The sequence below is a fragment of the Eleutherodactylus coqui genome, chromosome 9 (genome assembly GCF_035609145.1).
Source record: "Eleutherodactylus coqui strain aEleCoq1 chromosome 9, aEleCoq1.hap1, whole genome shotgun sequence".
Lineage (NCBI taxonomy): Eukaryota > Metazoa > Chordata > Amphibia > Anura > Eleutherodactylidae > Eleutherodactylus > Eleutherodactylus coqui.
Window position 1 is genome coordinate 26,171,394 of NC_089845.1, and position 20,350 is coordinate 26,191,743.

The 20,350-nt window shown below is 46.9% G+C and overlaps 1 protein-coding gene across 2 annotated transcripts in view; it reads left to right on the forward strand.

The window, feature by feature from the left end:
- The window catches only part of CDH12 (cadherin 12), a 327,902-nt gene that overhangs the window by 119,886 nt on the left and 187,666 nt on the right, over positions 1-20,350 (forward strand). For both annotated transcript variants that reach the window (XM_066579190.1, XM_066579191.1), the window contains exon 2: positions 19,156-19,450. In XM_066579190.1, coding sequence (XP_066435287.1) covers positions 19,156-19,450 — 295 coding nt within the window. The remainder of the gene's footprint in view (positions 1-19,155; positions 19,451-20,350) is intronic.

Consider the following 20,350-nt stretch of genomic DNA (forward strand, 5'->3'; position numbering starts at 1 on the left):
AAGAATTGACATGCTGCCATTTTGTTTTTACGCAGCATTGCAGGAGTGAAAACAACACAAATGAGAATGAAACCATTGAATTTCATTTGTTTCATAATCATGCGTTTTCAATTACTCTCGCATTGCAAGAAAAACACCCATTTTTATCACCAGTGTGAAGGTGCCCTAACTCTTTCTGAATGCAAATGCCCCATTCATCTTTATTGAAGATACACATACAGAAAGAGTCAAACTGCTGATGTAACTGAATTTGCTGGGGGACACCGGAGGGATGAGGGATTGGGTAAGTAAAGAATAGGAAACAACTGGCTATTTTGATGGTGCCATCAGCAGTAATTTAAATTACTAGTCTTTGGAGCGCATTACCTATATGATTGACTCCTTGCTAGAAAGGTTGCACCTTGCAAAGACAGGAAAACATATATCTAGCAGGTGCCTTGCTACACTTATGGAGAGAATGTTAAACTAGAACACTATGGGAAGTGAACTGAAAGGTCAGGCAACAATATACAGCTAATGAATACAATTGAGAATCTTGTTAGTAGAAGTGGAAAGAAAAAATAAGGACAAAAGTAGAGGAGTAAGAGACACCAATTACAAACTAAAATGTTTCTACATAAATCATGGAAAACAACCAAGGAGAATCAGAGCTCCTAACACAGGAAGAGGAATATGATGTCATAAGCATCACAAGAAACTTGGTGAGATGATACACATAATTGGTATACAAGGCTTAACGGATATAAGTTATTTATAGGAAAAAAGCTTAATAAAAGGGGAGGAGGTATTGCATTGTATAATAGGAAAACATTAATCGCCACTGAGTTTTAAGCTTCAGAATATGGTAGTTCTGTAGAAACTGTTTGGGTAAGAATACAAGGAGAGAACAACAGAAAGGACACCATTGTAGGCTTTTGCTATAGGCCACCATGACAAGCAGAAAGTATGGATGAACTGTTTCTACATCAGATGGCTAAGTTCTCAAAATTTTGCGACATAGTGATCATGAAAGATTTTAACTATCCAGACATTTGCTGGGAATCTCTCTCAGGCAAAAGTAATGGGTCCAATAAGTTCTTGTCCGCTCTTGCTGACAACTTTATCTTCCAAAAGTTAGAAGAGAAAACAAGGGGATCTGCTATATTAGACCAAATTTTTACCAACAGGAAAGAAATAGTTGAGGAAGTAAGGGTGACTAGGATCTTAGGATGCAGTGATCAAGGAGAGGAAAAGAGGACTCAAACTTCACGGTTGGAGTTCAGAATGGCAGATTTTAATTGACACAGAAAGAGGGTAGAAATGATCCAATGGCTGGATGTTCTTAAGGACAAAAATGTCCAAAAAGGCTGGGAAATATTGAAAAATCAGATTTGCAAAGCACAATCGTTTAACAATCTCTAAAAGAACGGAGAATTGGAAGCATTTAAAGAGACCTGGATGAACACAGCAATTAAACACGTATTACAAAGGAAAAAATACATGTCTTTCAAATGGAAGGGGAGGGGGGTGGGGGCATATCTAAAGAAGAATAAAATGCACTCTGCAGAAACTGTAGGGCAAGTACCAGAATAGCTTAAGCTAATTAAAACTTGCAAGAGAGGCCAAAAGCAATAATAAAGCATTTTGGGGGTATGTCAAAAGACATGTCAAAGAGGCTATAGGATTTTTACAGAATAAAAATGGTGAATTGGTTAAAATGATGCTAAGAAGGCCACATTTTTAAATTTCTCTTTTGTATCTATTTCTATCAGAAAGTAAATACAAAATAATTGATGTTCTATTAAAGGAATAAACACATCCATCCATAAACAGAGATATGTTGAGGGAACACTCAGCTAACTTAAAGGAAATGTCTCGAGGAAGCAGTGAATTTTTTTTTTTTGCCCAGTCCCCCTAATTAAGCATACATTATTAAGCCCCCCTGTAAATGACTTTTCTAGCTGGTTCGTACTTACCGTTCCAGCGTTTCAGCAACTTATAAAAGTTTCCCCAAGATGGCCGCCAGCTCTTTTCCCGTCGCTTGCTGCAGCCCGACGTGCGTGCTCCCAAGACGCTACCAGCTGTGTCTCCATGGCAACCAGACGCCCCGCAGCCGCCGACCAGTCACCCACCGCCAGGCAGCAGGTAACCGGCGCTAGCCCCCGGCTCCCCAGCGCTACGCTCCCGGCTCCCCAGCGCTACGCTCCCGGCTCCCCAGCGCTAGACCCTGACAACAGACGAAGGCCCCGGAGCCCAGCGCTAGGTTCCGCAGCCTAGCGCTATGTTCCGGAGCCCAGCGCTAGGTTCCGGAGCCCAGTGCTAGGTTCCGGAGCCCAGGTGAAGGCCCCGGAGCCCAGCGCTAGGCCCCGGAGCCTAGCGCTAGGTTCCGGAGCCCAGCGCTAGGTTCCGGAGCCCAGCGCTAGGTTCCGGAGCCCAGGTGAAGGCCCCGGAGCCCAGCGCTAGGTTCCGGAGCCTTCACCTGGGCTCCGGAACCTAGCGCTGGGCTCCGGAACCTAGCGCTGGGCTCCAGGGCCTTCACCTGTTAGAGAAGATCACCCCCCGACCCATCACTTACCTGGGCGGCTTCTCGGGGCTGCTGGGCTGGGCTTCTCCGCTGGGCAGCTCCAGTTTCTGCACCTTCCTCTAACAGAGGATGGTACAGAATGGCCGCTCCAGCGCGCTCCCGAGCAGTGACAGCTCGTCTGCGCATGCGCAGAAGAGCTGTAGCAGGGAGCACACTGAAGCGGCTCGTGCTGAAAGGAGAAGACCGGACTGCGCAGGCGCGTCTAAAAAAGCAAGCTGCCAGCGAATTTAGACGGAACCATGGAGACGAGGACGCTAGCAACGGAGCAGGTAAGTGAATAACTTCTGTATGGCTCATATTTAATGCACGATGTATATTACAAAGTGCATTAATATGGCCATACGGAAGTGTATAACCCCACTTGGTTTCGCGAGACAACCCCTTTAAATGAATTCAAGTCCCCAGGTCCAGATGAATTAGATACTGAAGGAAGCAGGAGAGATGATTGCTGAATCACTTGCTGTAATCTTTGAAAATTCTTGGAGATCAGGAATAGTCCCAAAGATTGGAAAAGGGCAAATGTTGTCCCTGTTTTCAATAAATGGAATAAGGCCTCATGTCCATGGGCCGATCAAATTCCACATGTGAGAGATAGCAGTGGAATCCAACCCTGCTTATGGTCGAGGACCCCGCATTACCTGTCCAGGTCTTCTGCATTCTGTCCGGGTCTTTTCCTTTCTGGCCTGCTGATGCATGCAGGCACTCCCACTGGCGCGCATGAGCAATACAATATGTATTTTTTTTTAACTCTTGTTGTCCCGCTGAGTCTGTGGCCTGTCTGCAATGCAATTCTGGATGGGATGCAGATCAGACGGCTTCCATTGACTTTAATGGAAGTTGTCCTTGTGGGATCTGTAATTAAATGGGGAATGTTGTGATTTGTTTTCCAGACCAAAAGGTCCGCTAAACAAATCTACGTGCTTTAATTCCAGTGCAGATGCCCATATTTCTCCATGGGTGGCGTGAACTGCAGATTCTGCAATTCAATTCTGCCCATAAACATTGGGCCTAAAGTGGACCCAGGAAACTACAGACCTGTGAGCCTGACTTCTATATTGGGAAAGATTGTCAAACAAATTATTAAACAGCATGTATTCAGGTACTTGGATGAGAATGAAGTAATTAACCAGAGCCAGCATGGGTTTTTAACAAACATGTCATGCCAGACTAAACTGATTTCCTTCTATGACAAAATCACAGACTCGGTTGATCATGAAAATGCGGTGGATATAGTATATCCTGACTTTCGTAAAGCAATTTACATAGTATCTAATACCATCCTTATTTAAAAATGACTAAATATGGGGCCCACAAGGCAACTGTCAGATGGATTCACAACTGGCTGAGTGATTGCACTCAAGGATTGGTCATAAACGGCTGCATATCCATTTGGAAGAATGTATCAAGTAGGGTACCACAAGGCTCTGTCCTAGGCCCAGTGTTGTTCAACATTTTTATAAATGATCTAGATGTGGGAATTGAGGGGAAACTGATCAAATTTGCAGACAACACAAAACTGGGAAGGAAAGCTAACACTAAAGAAGAGAGGATCAAAAAGATCTAGATAAGCTTGAACCATGGGAGGCAACTAACACAATGGTATTTAACAGGCAGAAATGGAAAGTCCTGCAAGAAAAATGAGAAACGTAGAATGTGAGGAATTGGGTTAAGCAGCAGCACATGTAAAAAAGATCTGCATAGACTAATAGATCATAGAAGAAACATAGATCATAGAAAGAGTCAACAGTGTGATGCAGCAGCAAAAAAGGCAAACACTATTCTGGGATGTGTTAAGAGAAGCATAGAGTTTAGCGAGGTAATAAACCCCCTCTACTATTCCTTGGTCAGATCTCATCTGCAGTACTGTGTCCAGTTCTGGGCACCCCAATTAAAAAAATACATATCAACTTACAGATTAGATATTATTATGGAAAGAGCTGACACTGTGTCTTTGCATTCTCTCCCCTGCATATATTCAGCTTCAGCCCCCTTCCCTTTTCACACTGTGCAAACAAAGCTCAGGAGAAGAACAGAGAATTATGGCTTATTTATACGAAATGATTAGCGCTCAAAATTCGTTCAAATTAACAAATATGAGCGATAATTATTCAGTTTAAGGCCGCCTGCAGACGAGCGGGTCGGATCCGGCAGCGAGAATTCTCGCCGCGGGACCCGACCCGAGAGCCTGCAGAGACAAGCGCGTGCTCACCCGCGCCTGGCGGCCCGGCCTCTTTCATGTGCCGGCAGCCGGCGCATGCATAGACCGGAGCCGGCGGCCGGGTGAGTGCGAGCCCTGCACAAAAATAGGACATGCCGCGGTTTGTTTGCCGCGCGAGATTTCGCACGGCCAAACCGCGTCCGTCTGCATAGGAGTGCGTATTGTAATGCACTCCTATTCAAACTTTCAGTGGCGGAAATCCTGCGGGAAATCCGGCCGTGTGATTTCCGCCCGTGTGCAGGCGGCCTAAATGTGAAAAAAACACTCACTATTGCTTCCCGCTCAGTGCTTCATATAGAAGGTGAAGTGCTGAGTGAAAAGTCGTTTGGTCTAAACACTCTGCACAAGTGCTGATGACCTTAGTGGTGACAGCTGTGATTATGCAGTAGTTTAAATAACTGTAGGCCCATGTAAAAGGGCCATTAATCTAATCTAATTAACCCTTTCAGTGCATGGACAGAGTAGTGTTACTGATAAATGCACTGATGCAGGTGCTTCTGGGAATTGTAGTTTTCCAGTTAGAGAATGTCACTGAAGAAACATGCAACAACAGAAGTAGAGTTAAATACATTGAAGAGAGGCACAAAGTATGCTCATTTCGGCATGCAGCATTCTATTTAATGTTAGGAAGATATCCAGCTTTTGGATTGTGGGATAACTCCTTATCAAAGCACTGAACCACATTTTCAGGGAGGAATGATTTCCAATTTTTCCTCAATCATAGTTTATTTAACCCCTTCCCACTCCAGGATGTACATTTACGTCCTGGAGCATCGGGGTATGTATGAAGAGAGGTCATGGGGTTACCTCTCTTCATACAGCGTGGATGTCAGCTGTTTATTACAGCTGACACCCGCGGGCTATAGCTGCAATCGGCCGTGTGGCCGATTACGTAGCTATTAATCCTTTAAATGCCGCTGTCAATTCTGACAGCGGCATTTAAATCCTCCGATGATGTTTAGGGGTCCCGTATGGCCAACCCGCGGTGAGATCGGGGGAGCCGTGCAGGTGTCATGGCAGCCGGGGGCCTTCTGAAAGGTACCAGGGCTGCCTTAGGAGACTGTCTATCGAGCCATCCCCGTGGGGAGGCTTGATAGACTGCCTGTCAGATTGCAGTATGATGTAATGCTGCATCAAAATATCACATGTTTTAGTCCCCCCGGGGGGCTTAAAGGGGTTGTCCCGCGCCGAAACGTTTTTTGTTTTTTTTATAACCCCCCCCCCCCCCCCCGTTCGGCGCGAGACAACCCCAATGCAGGGGTTAAAAAAACAAACCGGAGAGTGCTTACCTGAATCCCGGCGGTCCGGCGTCTTCATACTCACCTGCTGAAGATGGCCGCCGGGGTCTGCTCCCTCCGTGGATCGCAGCTCTTCTGTGCGGTCCATTGCCGATTCCAGCCTCCTGGTTGGCTGGAATCGGCACGTGACGGGGCGGAGCTACACGGAGCCGGCATTCTGCACGAGCGGCCCCATTGAAGACAGCAGAAGACCCGGACTGCGCAATCGCGGCTAATTTGGCCATCGGAGGCCGAAAATTAGTCGGCACCATGGAGACGAGGACGCCAGCAACGGAGCAGGTAAGTATAAAACTTTTGATAACTTCTGTATGGCTCATAATTAATGCACAATGTACATTACAAAGTGCATTAATATGGCCATACAGAAGTGTATAGACCCACTAGCTGCCGCGGGACAACCCCTTTAAAAGAAAAGTGAAAAAAAAGATCAATAAAGTTTTATTCATTGTAAAAAAAAAAGTAATACAAGTTTAAATCATCCCCATTTTGCCATATCTATAATAAAAAATTCTAAATCATAAAAGAAAAATTCATATTTGGTATCGCCACGTCCATAAAAGTCCGATCTATCAAAGTAGCCCATTATTTATCCCACACGGTAAACGTAGTGCAAAAAAAAAAGATCACCAGAAATGCACTATTTCAGTTACCCTGTCTCCCAGAAAAAAAACACAATAAAAAGCGATCAAAAAGTTGTATGTTTTCCGAATTGGTATTAATAGAAACTACAGGACATCCCGCAACAAAATTAACTCTTGCACAGCTACGTCGACGGAAAAATAAAAAAGTTATTGCACACAGAAGATGGCGGCAGAAAATAATTGAAAAAAATAAATATCATTGAAAAGAAAAGAAGAGTAGTATAGTAAAAAAAAAACTATTCAAGTTTGGTATTGTAGCAATCATACTGACCCATAGAATAAAGTTATCATGTCATTTTGTTGCAGTTTGTGCCCGTAGAAACAAGACGCACTGAAAGATGGCAGAATGTCATTTTTTTTTTCATTTTACTACACTTAGAATCTTTTTAACGTTTTTTTGTATATTATGTGGTACAATAAATAGTACTATTGAAAAATACATCTTTTCCCACAAAAAACAAGCCTTCATACATCAATGTTGATGAGTAAATAAAAGAGTTATGATTTTTTTTTTTTTTAAACGGGGAAGGAAAAAACGAAAATAGAAAAAAAAGGGGCCGTGTCATTAAGGGGTTAAATTTAGAGATGAGCGAGCACCAAAATGCTCGGGTGCTCGTTACTCGGGACGAAATTTTCGCAATGCTCGAGGGTTCGTTTCGAATAACGAACCCCATTGAAGTCAATGGGCGACCGGAGCATTTTTGTATTTTGCCGATGCTCGCTAAGGTTTCCATGTGTGAAAATCTGGGCAATTCAAGAAAGTGATGGGAACGACACAGCAACGGATAGGGCAGGCGAGGGGCTACATGTTGGGCTGCATCTCAAGTTCACAGGTCCCACTATTAAGCCACAATAGCGGCAAGAGTGGGCCCCCCCCCCCTCCCAACAACTTTTACTTCTGAAAAGCCCTCATTAGCATGGCATACCTTAGCTAAGCACCACACTACCTACAACAAAGCACAATCACTGCCTGCATGACACTCTGCTGCCACTTCTCCTGGGTTACATGCTGCCCAACCCCCCTCCCCCCTGCACGACGCAGTGTCCACAGCGCACACCAAACTGTCCCTGCGCAGCCTTCAGCTGCCCTCATGCCACACCACCCTCATGTCTATTTATAAGTGCGTCTGCCATGAGGAGGAACTGCAGGCACACACTGCAGAGGGTTGGCACGGCTAGGCAGCGACCCTCTTTAAAAGTGGTGGGGCGATAGCCCATAATGCTGTACAGAAGCAATGAGAAATCCAATCCTGTGCCACCTCCATCTGGAGCTGCACACGTGGGCATAGCAATGGGGAACCTATGTGCCACACACTATTCATTCTGTCAAGGTGTCTGCATGCCCCAGTCAGACTGGTAATATGTACCTTAACAGTAACCGCGTTGGTGGTAATGAGGTGGTGACTGCGGACCTAGTAGCGCGGTTTTATTTTGTTGGTTTTCGGAATGTGGCCAGGATTAAGTTGGCCGTGGCGGGGGATGTTTTTGAGGCACTACGTGTCCTCTCCACGTGTCCGTGGTTAGATGCACCTTAACAGTAACCGCGTTGGTGGTAATGTGGTGGTGACTGCGGACCTAGTAGCGCGGTTTTATTTTGTTGGTTTTCGGAATGTGGCCAGGATTAAGTGGGCCGTGGCGGGGGGATGGAGGGGGGGCTCTCTTGTTGTGTCGGTAAAGGTGAAATTCTTGGACTGCCACCAGACGAACCAATGCAAAGGCATTTGCCAAGAATGTTTTCATTGTTGGAGGAGGGGGATGTTTTTGAGGCACTACATGTCCTCTCCACGTGTCCGTGGTTATATGCACCTTAACAGTAACCGCGTTGGTGGTAATGTGGTGGTGACTGCGGACCTAGTAGTGTGGTTTTATTTTGTTGGTTTTCGGAATGTGGCCAGGATTAAGTGGGCCGTGGCAGGGGATGTTTTTGAGGCACTACGTGTCCTCTCCACGTGTCCGTGGTTATATGCACCTTAACAGTAACCGCGTTGGTGGGAAATGGCCTCGCCGCCATCATGTCTTTGGGAAGCCTCTGTTTCCACACCCCAGAGGCATACCATTAGCAGCGGTATAGGCAGAGCCCATAATTCGTAACATTTCAGCCGTAGCATTAGGACAGGCCCCACTAACATATCACTAGCAGCATTATAGGGGGAGCACAGTATTAGTTCCATTTCAGTAATAGTAGCACTCAAGACAGGCCCCAGTAACAATTCCGAAGCAGCAGTATAGTGGGAGCGCAGTCTTCGTTCCATTTCAGTAATAGTAGCACTCAAGACAGGCACCAGTAACAATTCCGAAGCAGCAGTATAGGAGGAGCATAGTCTAAGTTCCATTTAAGTAATAGTAGCAGCCTACACAGGCCCCAGGAACGATTCCGAAGCAGCAGTATAGTGGGAGCGCAGTCTTAGTTCCATTTCAGTAGCTGCAGTATAGCCAAGGCCCAAGTTACATTCATGTAGCTAAAGTGTAGGCCAACCCCACACACCTTTCTGTACCATGAGTGCAGGCGAAGAACATAGAAATTGCTATGATTACACTGTAGGTGAGGGCCCAAAAAAATTGGTGTACCAAGATGGCAGGTGAAACCCATTAATCGCTTTGGTTAATGTGCCTTAAGTGGTAACTAGGCCTGGAGGCAGCCCAGTTTAACGAAAAATTGTTTCAAGTTAAAGTTCCAACGCTTTTAAGAGCATTGAAACGTATAAAAAATTTTTAGAAAAATTATATGAGTGAGCCTTGTGGCCCTAAGAAAAATTGCCCGTTCAATGTGATTACGTGAGGTTTCAGGAGGAGGAGCAGGAGGAGGAGGAGGAATATTATACACAGATTGATGAAGCAGAAATGTCCCCGTTTTGCATGGTGAGAGAGAACGATGCTTCCATCCGCGGGTGCAGCCTACGTATTGCTTAGGTATCGCTGCTGTCCGCTGGTGGAGAAGAGAAGTCTGGGGAAATCCAAGCTTTGTTCATCTTGATGAGTGTTAGCCTGTCGGCACTGTCAGTTGACAGGCGGGTACGCTTATCTGTGATGATTCCCCCAGCCGCACTAAACACCCTCTCCGACAAGACGCTAGCCGCAGGACAAGCAAGCACCTCCAGGGCATACAGCGCTAGTTCAGGCCACGTGTCCAGCTTCGACACCCAGTAGTTGTAGGTGGCAGAGGCGTCACGGAGGACGGTCGTGCGATCGGCTACGTACTCCCTCACCATCCTTTTACAGTGCTCCCGCCGACTCAGCCTTGACTGGGGAGCGGTGACACAGTCTTGGTGGGGAGCCATAAAGCTGTCCAGGCCTTTAAAGACTGTTGCACTGCCTGGGCTGTACATGCTGCTCGATCTCCGCACCTCCCCTGCTACCTGGCCCTCGGAACTGCGCCTTCTGCCACTAGCGCTGTCGGATGGGAATTTTACCATCAGCTTGTCCGCCAGGGTCCTGTGGTATAGCAACACTCTCGAACCCCTTTCCTCTTCGGGAATGAGAGTGGGAAGGTTCTCCTTATAGCGTGGGTCGAGCAGTGTGTACACCCAGTAATCCGTAGTGGCCAGAATGCGTGTAACGCGAGGGTCACGAGAAAGGCATCCTAACATGAAGTCAGCCATGTGTGCCAGGGTACCTGTACGCAACACATGGCTGTCTTCACTAGGAAGATCACTTTCAGGATCCTCCTCCTCCTCCTCCTCAGGCCATACACGCTGAAAGGATGACAGGCAAGCAGCAGGGGCACCGTCAGCAGTGGGCCAAGCTGTCTCTTCCCCCTCCTCCTCATCCTCCTCATGCTCCTCCTCCTCCTCCTGAATGCGCTGAGATATAGACAGGAGGGTGCTCTGACTATCCAGCGACATACTGTCTTCCCCCGCCTCCGTTTCTGAGCGCAAAGCGGCTGCCTTTATGCTTTGCAGGGAACTTCTCAAGATGCATAGCAGAGGAATGGTGACGCTAATGATTGCAGCATCGCCGCTCACCACCTGGGTAGACTGCTCAAAGTTTCCAAGGACCTGGCAGATGTCTGCCAACCAGGCCCACTCTTCAGAAAATAATTGAGGAGGCTGACTCCCACTGCGCCGCCCATGTTGGAGTTGGTATTTCACTATAGCTCTACGCTGCTCATAGAGCCTGGCCAACATGTGGAGCGTAGAGTTCCACCGTGTGGGCACGTCGCACAGCAGTCGGTGCACTGGCAGATTAAAGCGATGTTGCAGGGTGCGCAGGGTGGCAGCGTCCGTGTGGGACTTGCGGAAATGTGCGCAGAGCCGGCGCATCTTTACGAGCAGGTCTGACAAGCGTGGGTAGCTTTTCAGAAAGCGCTGAACCACCAAATTAAAGACGTGGGCCAGGCATGGCACGTGCGTGAGGCTGCCGAGCTGCAGAGCCGCCACCAGGTTACGGCCGTTGTCACACACGACCATGCCCGGTTGGAGGCTCAGCGGCGCAAGCCAGCGGTTGGTCTGCTCTGTCAGACACTGCAGCAGTTCGTGGGCCGTGTGCCTCTTATCTCCTAAGCTGAGTAGTTTCAGCACGGCCTGCTGACGCTTGCCCACCGCTGTGCTGCCACGCCGCGCGACACCGACTGCTGGCGACGTGCTGCTGCTGCTGACACATCTTGATTGCGAGACAGAGGTTGCGGAGGAGGAGGAGGGTGCTTTAGTGGAGGAAGCATACACCGCCGCAGATACCAGCACCGAGCTGGGGCCCGCAATTCTGGGGGTGGGTAGGATGTGAGCGGTCCCAGGCTCTGACTCTGTCCCAGCCTCCACTAAATTCACCCAATGTGCCATCAGGGAGATGTAGTGGCCCTGGCTGCCTGTGCTTGTCCACGTGTCCGTTGTTAAGTGGACCTAGGCAGTAACCGCGTTGGTGAGGGCGCGTACAATGTTGCGGGAGACGTGGTCGTGCAGGGCTGGGACGGCACATCGGGAAAAGTAGTGGCGACTGGGAACTGAGTAGCGCGGGGCCGCCGCCTCCATCATACTTTTGAAGGACTCCGTTTCCACAACCCTATTGGGCAGCATCTCAAGGCTGATAAATTTGGCTATGTGGACGGTTAACGCTTGAGCATGCGGGTGCGTGGCGGCGTACTTGCGCTTGCGCTCAAACACTTGCGCTAGCGACAGCTGGACGGTGCAGTGCGAGACATTGGTGGATGGGGCCGAGGACAGCGGAGGTGAGGGTGTGGGTGCAGGCCAGGAGACGGTAGTGCCTGTGTCCTCAGAGCGGGGTTGGATCTCAGTGGCAGGTTGGGGCACAGGGGGAGAGTCAGCGGTGCAAACCGGAGGCGGTGAACGGCCTTCGTCCCACCTTGTGGGGTGCTTGGCCATCATATGTCTGCGCATGCTGGTGGTGGTGAGGCTGTTGGTGGTGGCTCCCCGGCTGATCTTGGCGCGACAAAGGTTGCACACCACTGTTCGTCGGTCGTCAGGCGTCTCTGTGAAAAACTGCCAGACCTTAGAGCACCTCGGCCTCTGCAGGGTGGCATGGCGCGAGGGTGTGCTTTGGGAAACACTTGGTGGATTATTCGGTCTGGCCCTGCCTCTACCCCTGGACACCGCACTGCCTCTTGCAACCTGCCCTGCTGCTGCCCGTGCCTCCCCCTCTGCAGACCTGTCCTGTGTAGGCGTTGCACACCAGGTGGGGTCAGTCACCTCATCGTCCTGCTGCTCTTCCTCCGAATCCTCTGTGCGCTGCTCCCTCGGACTTACTGCCCTTACTACTACCTCACTGCAAGACAACTGTGTCTCATCGTCATCGTCCTCCTCACCCACTGAAAGGTCTTGAGACAGTTGCCGGAAGTCCCCAGCCTCATCCCCCGGACCCCGGGAACTTTCGAATGGTTGGGCATCAGTGACGATAAACTCCTCTGCTTGGAGAGGAACCACTGCTGCCCAATCTGAGCAGGGGCCCGAGAACAGTTCCTGGGAGTCTGCCCGCTCCTGAGCATGTGTCATTGTAGTGGAGTGAGGAGGCTGGGAGGAAGGAGGAGTAGCAGCCAGAGGATTTGGATTTGCAGCACTGGACGGCGCAGAACTGTGGGTGGATGATAGGTTGCTCGAAGCACTTTCTGCCATCCACGACAGGACCTGCTCACACTGCTCAATTTCTAATAAAGGTCTCCCGCGTGGACCCATTAATTGGGCGATGAATGTGGGGACGCCAGAAACGTGCCTCTCTCCTAATCGCGCAGCAGTCGGCTGAGATACACCTTGATCAGGAGCTCGCCCTGTGCCCACACCCTCACTTGGGCCGACGCGTCCTCGGCCACGTCCACGTCCACGTCCTCTAGGCTTACCCCTACCCCTCAGCATGCTGTATTACCAGTGATTTCCCAGGCAGCAAATAAATTGGCGCAAGCCTGCAGGACAAATACAATTTTTCCCTTTTTGGGAAACGGAGGGCCCACTGACTATATTCAATCAGATAAGATATGTGTTGCACAGAAATGCAGTTATATGAAGTGCAGCAGAGCGGAGACTTTTCACAGGCAGCAAATAAATTGGCGCAAGCCTGCAGGACAAATACAATTTTTCCCTTTTTGGGAAACGGAGGGCCCACTGACTATATTCAATCAGATAAGATATGTGTTGCACAGAAATGCAGTTATATGAAGTGCAGCAGAGCGGAGACTTTTCACAGGCAGCAAATAAATTGGCGCAAGCCTGCAGGACAAATACAATTTTTCCCTTTTTGGGAAACGGAGGGCCCACTGACTATATTCAATCAGATAAGATATGTGTTGCACAGAAATGCAGTTATATGAAGTGCAGCAGAGCAGTTACTTTTCCCAGGCAGCAAATAAATTGGCGCAAGACTGCAGGACAAATACAATTTTTCCCTTTTTTGGAAACGGAGGGCCCACTGACTATATTCAATCAGATAAGATATGTGTTGCACAGAAATGTAGTTATATGAAGTGCAGCCGAGCGGAGACTTTTCACAGGCAGCAAATAAATTGGCGCAAGCCTGCAGGACAAATACAATTTTTCCCTTTTTGGGAAACGGAGGGCCCACTGACTATATTCAATCAGATAAGATATGTGTTGCACAGAAATGCAGTTATATGAAGTGCAGCAGAGCAGTTACTTTTCACAGGCAGCAAATAAATTGGCGCAAGACTGCAGGACAAATACAATTTTTCCATTTTTGGGAAACGGAGGGCCCACTGACTATATTCAATCAGATAAGATATGTGTTGCACAGAAATGCAGTTATATGAAGTGCAGCAGAGCGGAGACTTTTCACAGGCAGCAAATAAATTGGCGCAAGCCTGCAGGACAAATACAATTTTTCCCTTTTTGGGAAATGGAGGGCCCACTGACTATATTCAATCAGATAAGATATGTGTTGCACAGAAATGCAGTTATATGAAGTGCAGCAGAGCAGTTACTTTTCCCAGGCAGGAAATAAATTGGCGCAAGACTGCAGGACAAATACAATTTTTCCCTTTTTGGGAAACGGAGGGCCCACTGACTATATTCAATCAGATAAGATATGTGTTGCACAGAAATGCAGTTATATGAAGTGCAGCAGAGCAGTTACTTTTCACAGGCAGCAAATAAATTGGCGCAAGACTGCAGGACAAATACAATTTTTCCCTTTTTTGGAAACGGAGGGCCCACTGACTATATTCAATCAGATAAGATATGTGTTGCACAGAAATGCAGTTATATGAAGTGCAGCAGAGCGGAGACTTTTCCCAGGCAGCAAATAAATTGGCGCAAGCATGCAGGACAAATACAATTTTTCCCTTTTTTGGAAACGGAGGGCCCACTGACTATATTCAATCAATAATATATGTCTTCTGGCCCTGCCTACACAATTCTCTCCCTGTAGTATTACTGCAAGGCGCAATGCTCTGCAGACAGCCGATTTTGAAAAGAAAAAAATATGCAACACTGCTAACAGCAGCCTGCACAGTACTGCACACGGATAGATGTGGCCCTAAGAAGGACCGTTGGGGTTCTTGAAGCCTACACTCACTCCTAACACTCTCCCTACCTAACCACCACTTCTGTCCCTGTAGTATTACTGCAAGGCGCAATGCTCTGCAGACTGCCGATTTTGAAAAAAAAAAAAAATTGTGCAACACTGCTAACAGCACCCTCCACAGTACTGCACACGGATAGATGTGGCCCTGAGAAGGACCGTTGGGGTTCTTGAAGCCTACACTCACTCCTAACACTCTCCCTACAGCAGCACCAGCAGCAGCACTTTCCCTCAGCTAACTCACAAGGCATCTGAGGCGAGCCGCGGGAGGGGCCGACTTTTATACTCGGGTGACATCTGATCTCCCCAGCCACTCACAGCAGGGGGTGGTATAGGGCTTGAACGTCACAGGGGGAAGTTGTAATGCCTTCCCTGTCTTTCAATTGGCCAGAAAAGCGCGCTAACGTCTCAGAGAGGAAACTGAAAGTAACCTGAACACCGCGTGGTGCTCGTTAAGAGTAACGAGCATCCCGAACACCCTAATATTCGCACGAATATCAAGCTCGGACGAGTACGTTCGCTCATCTCTAGTTAAATTCTCTTTGTCTATATTTGTGATTTAAGTAACAATCAAACCATAGATGAAAGAAGGGAGTTCTTTGCACACCCAGCATAGAGCACTACATTTTGAGGCCTCAATGACAGCTGAATGAATGACAGCTGAGAGCTGCCCCTGATTGGTCCCTGCGCTGAGCCAATCAGAGACAGCACTCACTCACCCATTCATGAATTCATGAATGGGTGAGTGAGAGCTGCCTCTGATTGGTGAGGCTGTGACCAATCAGAGGCAGCTCATTCAGCAGGCAGGGATTTTAAATCCCCGGCTGCTGAATACTACTCATAGCAGTTCAGGAGAACTGCCGGACACGGCTGAACTCCGTCTGCCGGGACAAGGTGAGTATATATTTTTTTTTACTTTTTACACAATTCTGGATGATTTTCAGGGAAGGCTCCATTGAATTCAATGCGCTGGACAGCGCTGCACTGCTCCGGCCCGTTTCTAATGAAACGCGACTAGGAGCAGATTTTTCAGGCAATTTTTTTCGGCCCCGGTCACGCGATTTGCGGATGCACATCCATCATGTGATCCGCAAATCGCGGGGAAAAAACGCCCGTGTGACCAAGGCCTGAGGGCATTTTCTCCCCTTATTCCACCATTATATTTAGGCCCCGTTCACATGGGTGACAAAGTTGCGCGATTTTGAAGCATTGCTACTATGCTACAAATCGCATGTATGAGAACCCCATGCTTTCCTATGGGTTACTTCACACATCTGATGCTTTGTAGCATGCTATATGCACGCGACTCGTGAGGTTTTCCAGTCCATGTTTCCCTATGGAGCCTTCCTCTCTGTTGCATCGCATTGCGCGAAAAAGCAATTTTTGTGCGATGTGATGCAACTTTGGCAGTAGGAAATCCTAATGTCAAAGCTAAAATGTAAGCCCTGGCTGCAGGAAAAAAAATACACATACATCACCTCTCCCGCGCTGTCAGCCCAGCCGCATCTTCTCTCTGGGTCCCCGGCAGTGATCCTCTCCTCTTCTGGCCGGGAATTCAAAAATCCCCACCTCCTTGAAGCGCTGGCTATGATTGGCTAATGCTTAGCCAATCACAGCCAGCGCTCGATGAATGGCAGTGATTGAATCAATAACAGTCATTCATTGGTTCAATCACTGCCATACATTGAGCGCTGGCTGGCTTTTGAATTCTCGGCCAGAAGAGGAGAAGATCACTGCCGGGAACCCAGGTGGAAGATGAGGCCGGGCTGACAGTGCGGGAGAGGTGATGTTTGTGTGTTTTTTTTTCTTCTTCAGCTACAGCTTATTTTCGGGGAAGGGATTATATTTTAAGCCTCCCCCCAAAACACTTGCATGTGGTGCTACAAAGTCACGATTTTGTAGCACCACATGTGACTTTGTAGCGCTACAAAGTCGCGATATCACCGTGATAAGTCGTTGCGATGTCGCACAGACCAGCGATGCGATTTTATCGCAGCGATGCCGTGTCGCCCGTGTGAACGAGGCCTTAGACCCACATAACGGGCAGAACAAAACCACTGATTTCAATAGATTTCAGTAGTTTTGTTTTAAATATTGGGGTTCTCACCTGTAAATTGTATGGGCAAGAAAAGATAAGACAGGGCAGCACCAATCTTCCCAGGATTTTTTTCAGACTTTTGCGCTATGGTGCGGAGTTTAAACGACTGAAGAAACAGCTCGTTTAGGCACAACAATAATCTGTACCAATGAATGTAGTTGCACCTATGGCCATCTGCAACCGCCCTAAGGTCCTTCTCACACAGCCATTTTTTTTCAGTGTTTATCTCTCTGCTTTTAAGGGAGCATCTCAGACATGCGCTCGGTCGCAGCGTTGGATGGCGCTTTCCAGTGCCACAATTTTCAAGCTCTGTCTGTCCTATTTTATGCATTTAGCACACTTATTTAATTATGGGGTATGCTAAAGCCGCTTTCAAAGGCAGGAGCGCTGCCTCCGAAAGTGAAACTAAAAGCGCTGCAGAGTTTGTGTGAGAGAACCCTAAGGCTGGGATCACACGGTACGTATTACCAGCGGAAATCTAGAATTTTTACTGCAGCGCTTTGGAGCTGCTTGGCCACATGCTTTTCCATTGTGGCCAGCGCTCCCATAGAGAGGAGCGCGGCTGAAATGGAAAAAAAAATAGACATACTGCGGTCGGGTAATCCGTCCACATGGCTGGCCAATCCCGGTATTAGCATCTGCAGGCGGATTTGCCGCAGTAAAATTCTGGATGGAATTTCCACAGAAAATCCGCGTTGTGTGAGCCCAGCCTAAGGCTTTATTCCCAATAGCGCATAAATGCTGCGTTTTCACGCCTGGACGCATATACGGTACCCATGTGAAGCATTAGTTTCCAATGCATCAGTTCACACCGGCGAATATACTGCACGTAAATACAGTGTGAAAAATAGAACATATATACGGCTGCTGCATATAAGCTCAGCAAAAACATAGTTGTGAAACTATGTTTTGGCCAATATATGCCAGCAGGTCCAATAGACTGCTATGGGAGCAGGGAAAGAGAAGGGAGGGGGAGGCATTTTTGCAGCATCCAATGCTGTGAAAGCTTACAGGTGCCTCTATATAAGTACTGGAAGGCATCCTGAGGATTTTGGCAGAGTGAGGGATTTCCTGGGTGTGTCGTATTTTTTCCGATATGAACGGCGCTAGCGGTCGTGTGAATGGACGAGAAAACGCTGGCTGTGATGGCGGAAAAACGCCCATTCAGGCGTTTATACGGAGCAGGCGTGAAAACGTAAAAACGCTGTTGCCATTTATGCGGTCGTGTGAAAGAGCCCTAAGTGTGGCTTCTGCTATAGTAAAACTGACCAGTCCTTCCATCACATGAACAGCTATTCATTCAAGTACTGCTTCATGCAGCACTATTTATCTTGCCATATGTATAATCCCTAGGTGATCACTAGAATTATTTTGACAAAGAGAGACAAGCCCTATAAAATCAATACAAATTTAAACCAAAAGCTCCAAAATTGAACTTTAATTTTTGTTTGGGTTCCTTTTCTCTTATGTAATTTAACCCTTTCCAATCCACTGTCTGACTTCTAAAGACATTCTGATTGAAGGCTGTACAGCTCCGATGTCTGAAGACGTCCAGCAGGGTATTCTTACTGTAGATTACTGGCCTCTTTGTTGTCGGGGGGCCTCTTCAGCATGTCACATACCACAGTACTGGCTGCAGCCAGCAGATGGCACCATTGTATAATGACAGAAAGAGAAAGCCCCCTAGGAAACCCTGAATCCAAAATTGGATTGCAAAGGGTTAATATATGACAATTTACAACATCTATACTGTTCAAAATGTTAAAAGGAGAACCTGCAGCCGAAGCAATGTGCTGAAGGAATTTCATCTATTATATTAATCTCTTCTACAAATGAGTTTCCAACACATACATATGCTAATATGATTGCCGCTGATACAGACAGGGCTTTTCAGAAGAAGAAAATAGCAGAGGAAAATGTTTAGGCCTTTTTTTTCCTCTTGTGGAACCAGATTATTGAATAAATTATAACAGCTTTTGTGGAAATAAAGGAGACTCTGGTTATAAATGACCTGACAAAATAACATTTCTGTAATTGTGATAGAATATACAGTGTTTGCCTATAGTCACAGAAAGGGAGTTTTTAGCTTATTTGTATTTGCTAAGAGAATATAAAATTCTAAACTATAACTAAACCTAATCAACTACTTTTTCTAGTTTAGCCTCAACTAATGATTTCTTTCCCTAGTAGAGTTAACCTGGTTTACCTGCATATACCTACATGAATGTATATACTGCAGTTTTAATAATTTGCTGTTGATATAGGTAATCATATAATATTCAAGAGGCTTTGTTAGCAAGTACATCATACAGTTAGACAGGCTATTAAACATTTGACCTCTTTTCCTTTGTATTTTATAGCTTCATTCTGACTTGGACAAGGGCATTGGATCGGTGAAATATACCCTCTTAGGTGATGGAGCTGGTACAATTTTCACAATAGATGACACTACAGGTGATATCCACGCTATTAGAAGTCTGGACAGAGAAGAAAAACCATTCTATACATTACGTGCTCAAGCTGTGGATATAGTTACCGGGAAACCAGTGGAGCCAGAATCTGAATTCATTATCAAAGTTCAGGACATTAACGATAATGAACCAAAGTTCTTGGATGGCCCTTATGTTGCCAGTGTTCCTGAAATGTCTCCAGTTGGTGAGTAAAAAATGAGAAAATTAGGTTTTAGTTCTGCATTAAGCTTTATTACTGTACAATAAAAATTATTACAATTAAATTATCTTTCGTGAGTAGTGGACAATAATTGTCAATTTTGCACATATTCTTACAAAATCATTCAACTGTCTTTCAGTTAAGTAAAATGTACTTAAAGTGGTAAAGCTCTGTTTAGATGATAACATCTGTATAATGTCCTATCACACTTGGACTAGTGGGTGCATTGATAACTAGTAAGAGTTCCCTTATCACAGTACAAATCGGAAATCCAAAAAATAGTCACCCCCCCCCCCTAACTTCTTGGAAACTGGAACATTTCAATTACACAAACACCATTGCAAAAAAGGGAATCATATAACATTCCTAAGTTTTAGCTAAATTCTGTGTTCTTAATCAGTGTAAAAATGGAAAGAAAGTGTAGCATGCAATAATCCTAAAGAGCTTTGTCATTGCTAAAAAAAAAATTCTCACCTATTCCTCCCCGTTTGTCTTCTCACGGCATCTTTACCTCATCAATCTTCTCCTGCCTCCTGCAGTCCCCAGGTCACCTCACCTTCAGCCAACCGGATCCTCTTCTTCCTGTTTTGGAGTGTCCATTCTCGACATTCTCCTTCCAGCAGGTCAGTGTATGTTATGTCACTAATAATGTAGCATTCACTACCTAGCAGGGAATGCCGAGCTATTTCTGAGACTGCACATGAGTGCTGTGTCGACCTGAGTGTTCACATACTATTGTCATGAGACAGCGCTCATGCACAGTCTGAATATTAGCACTTTATAGTAGTTAGCATTCCCAGCTAGGCAGTGAATGCTACATGCATAGCGTACATTGACCTGCAGGAAGGAGACTACCAAGAACGGACGTAACGTCGCTGGAAGATG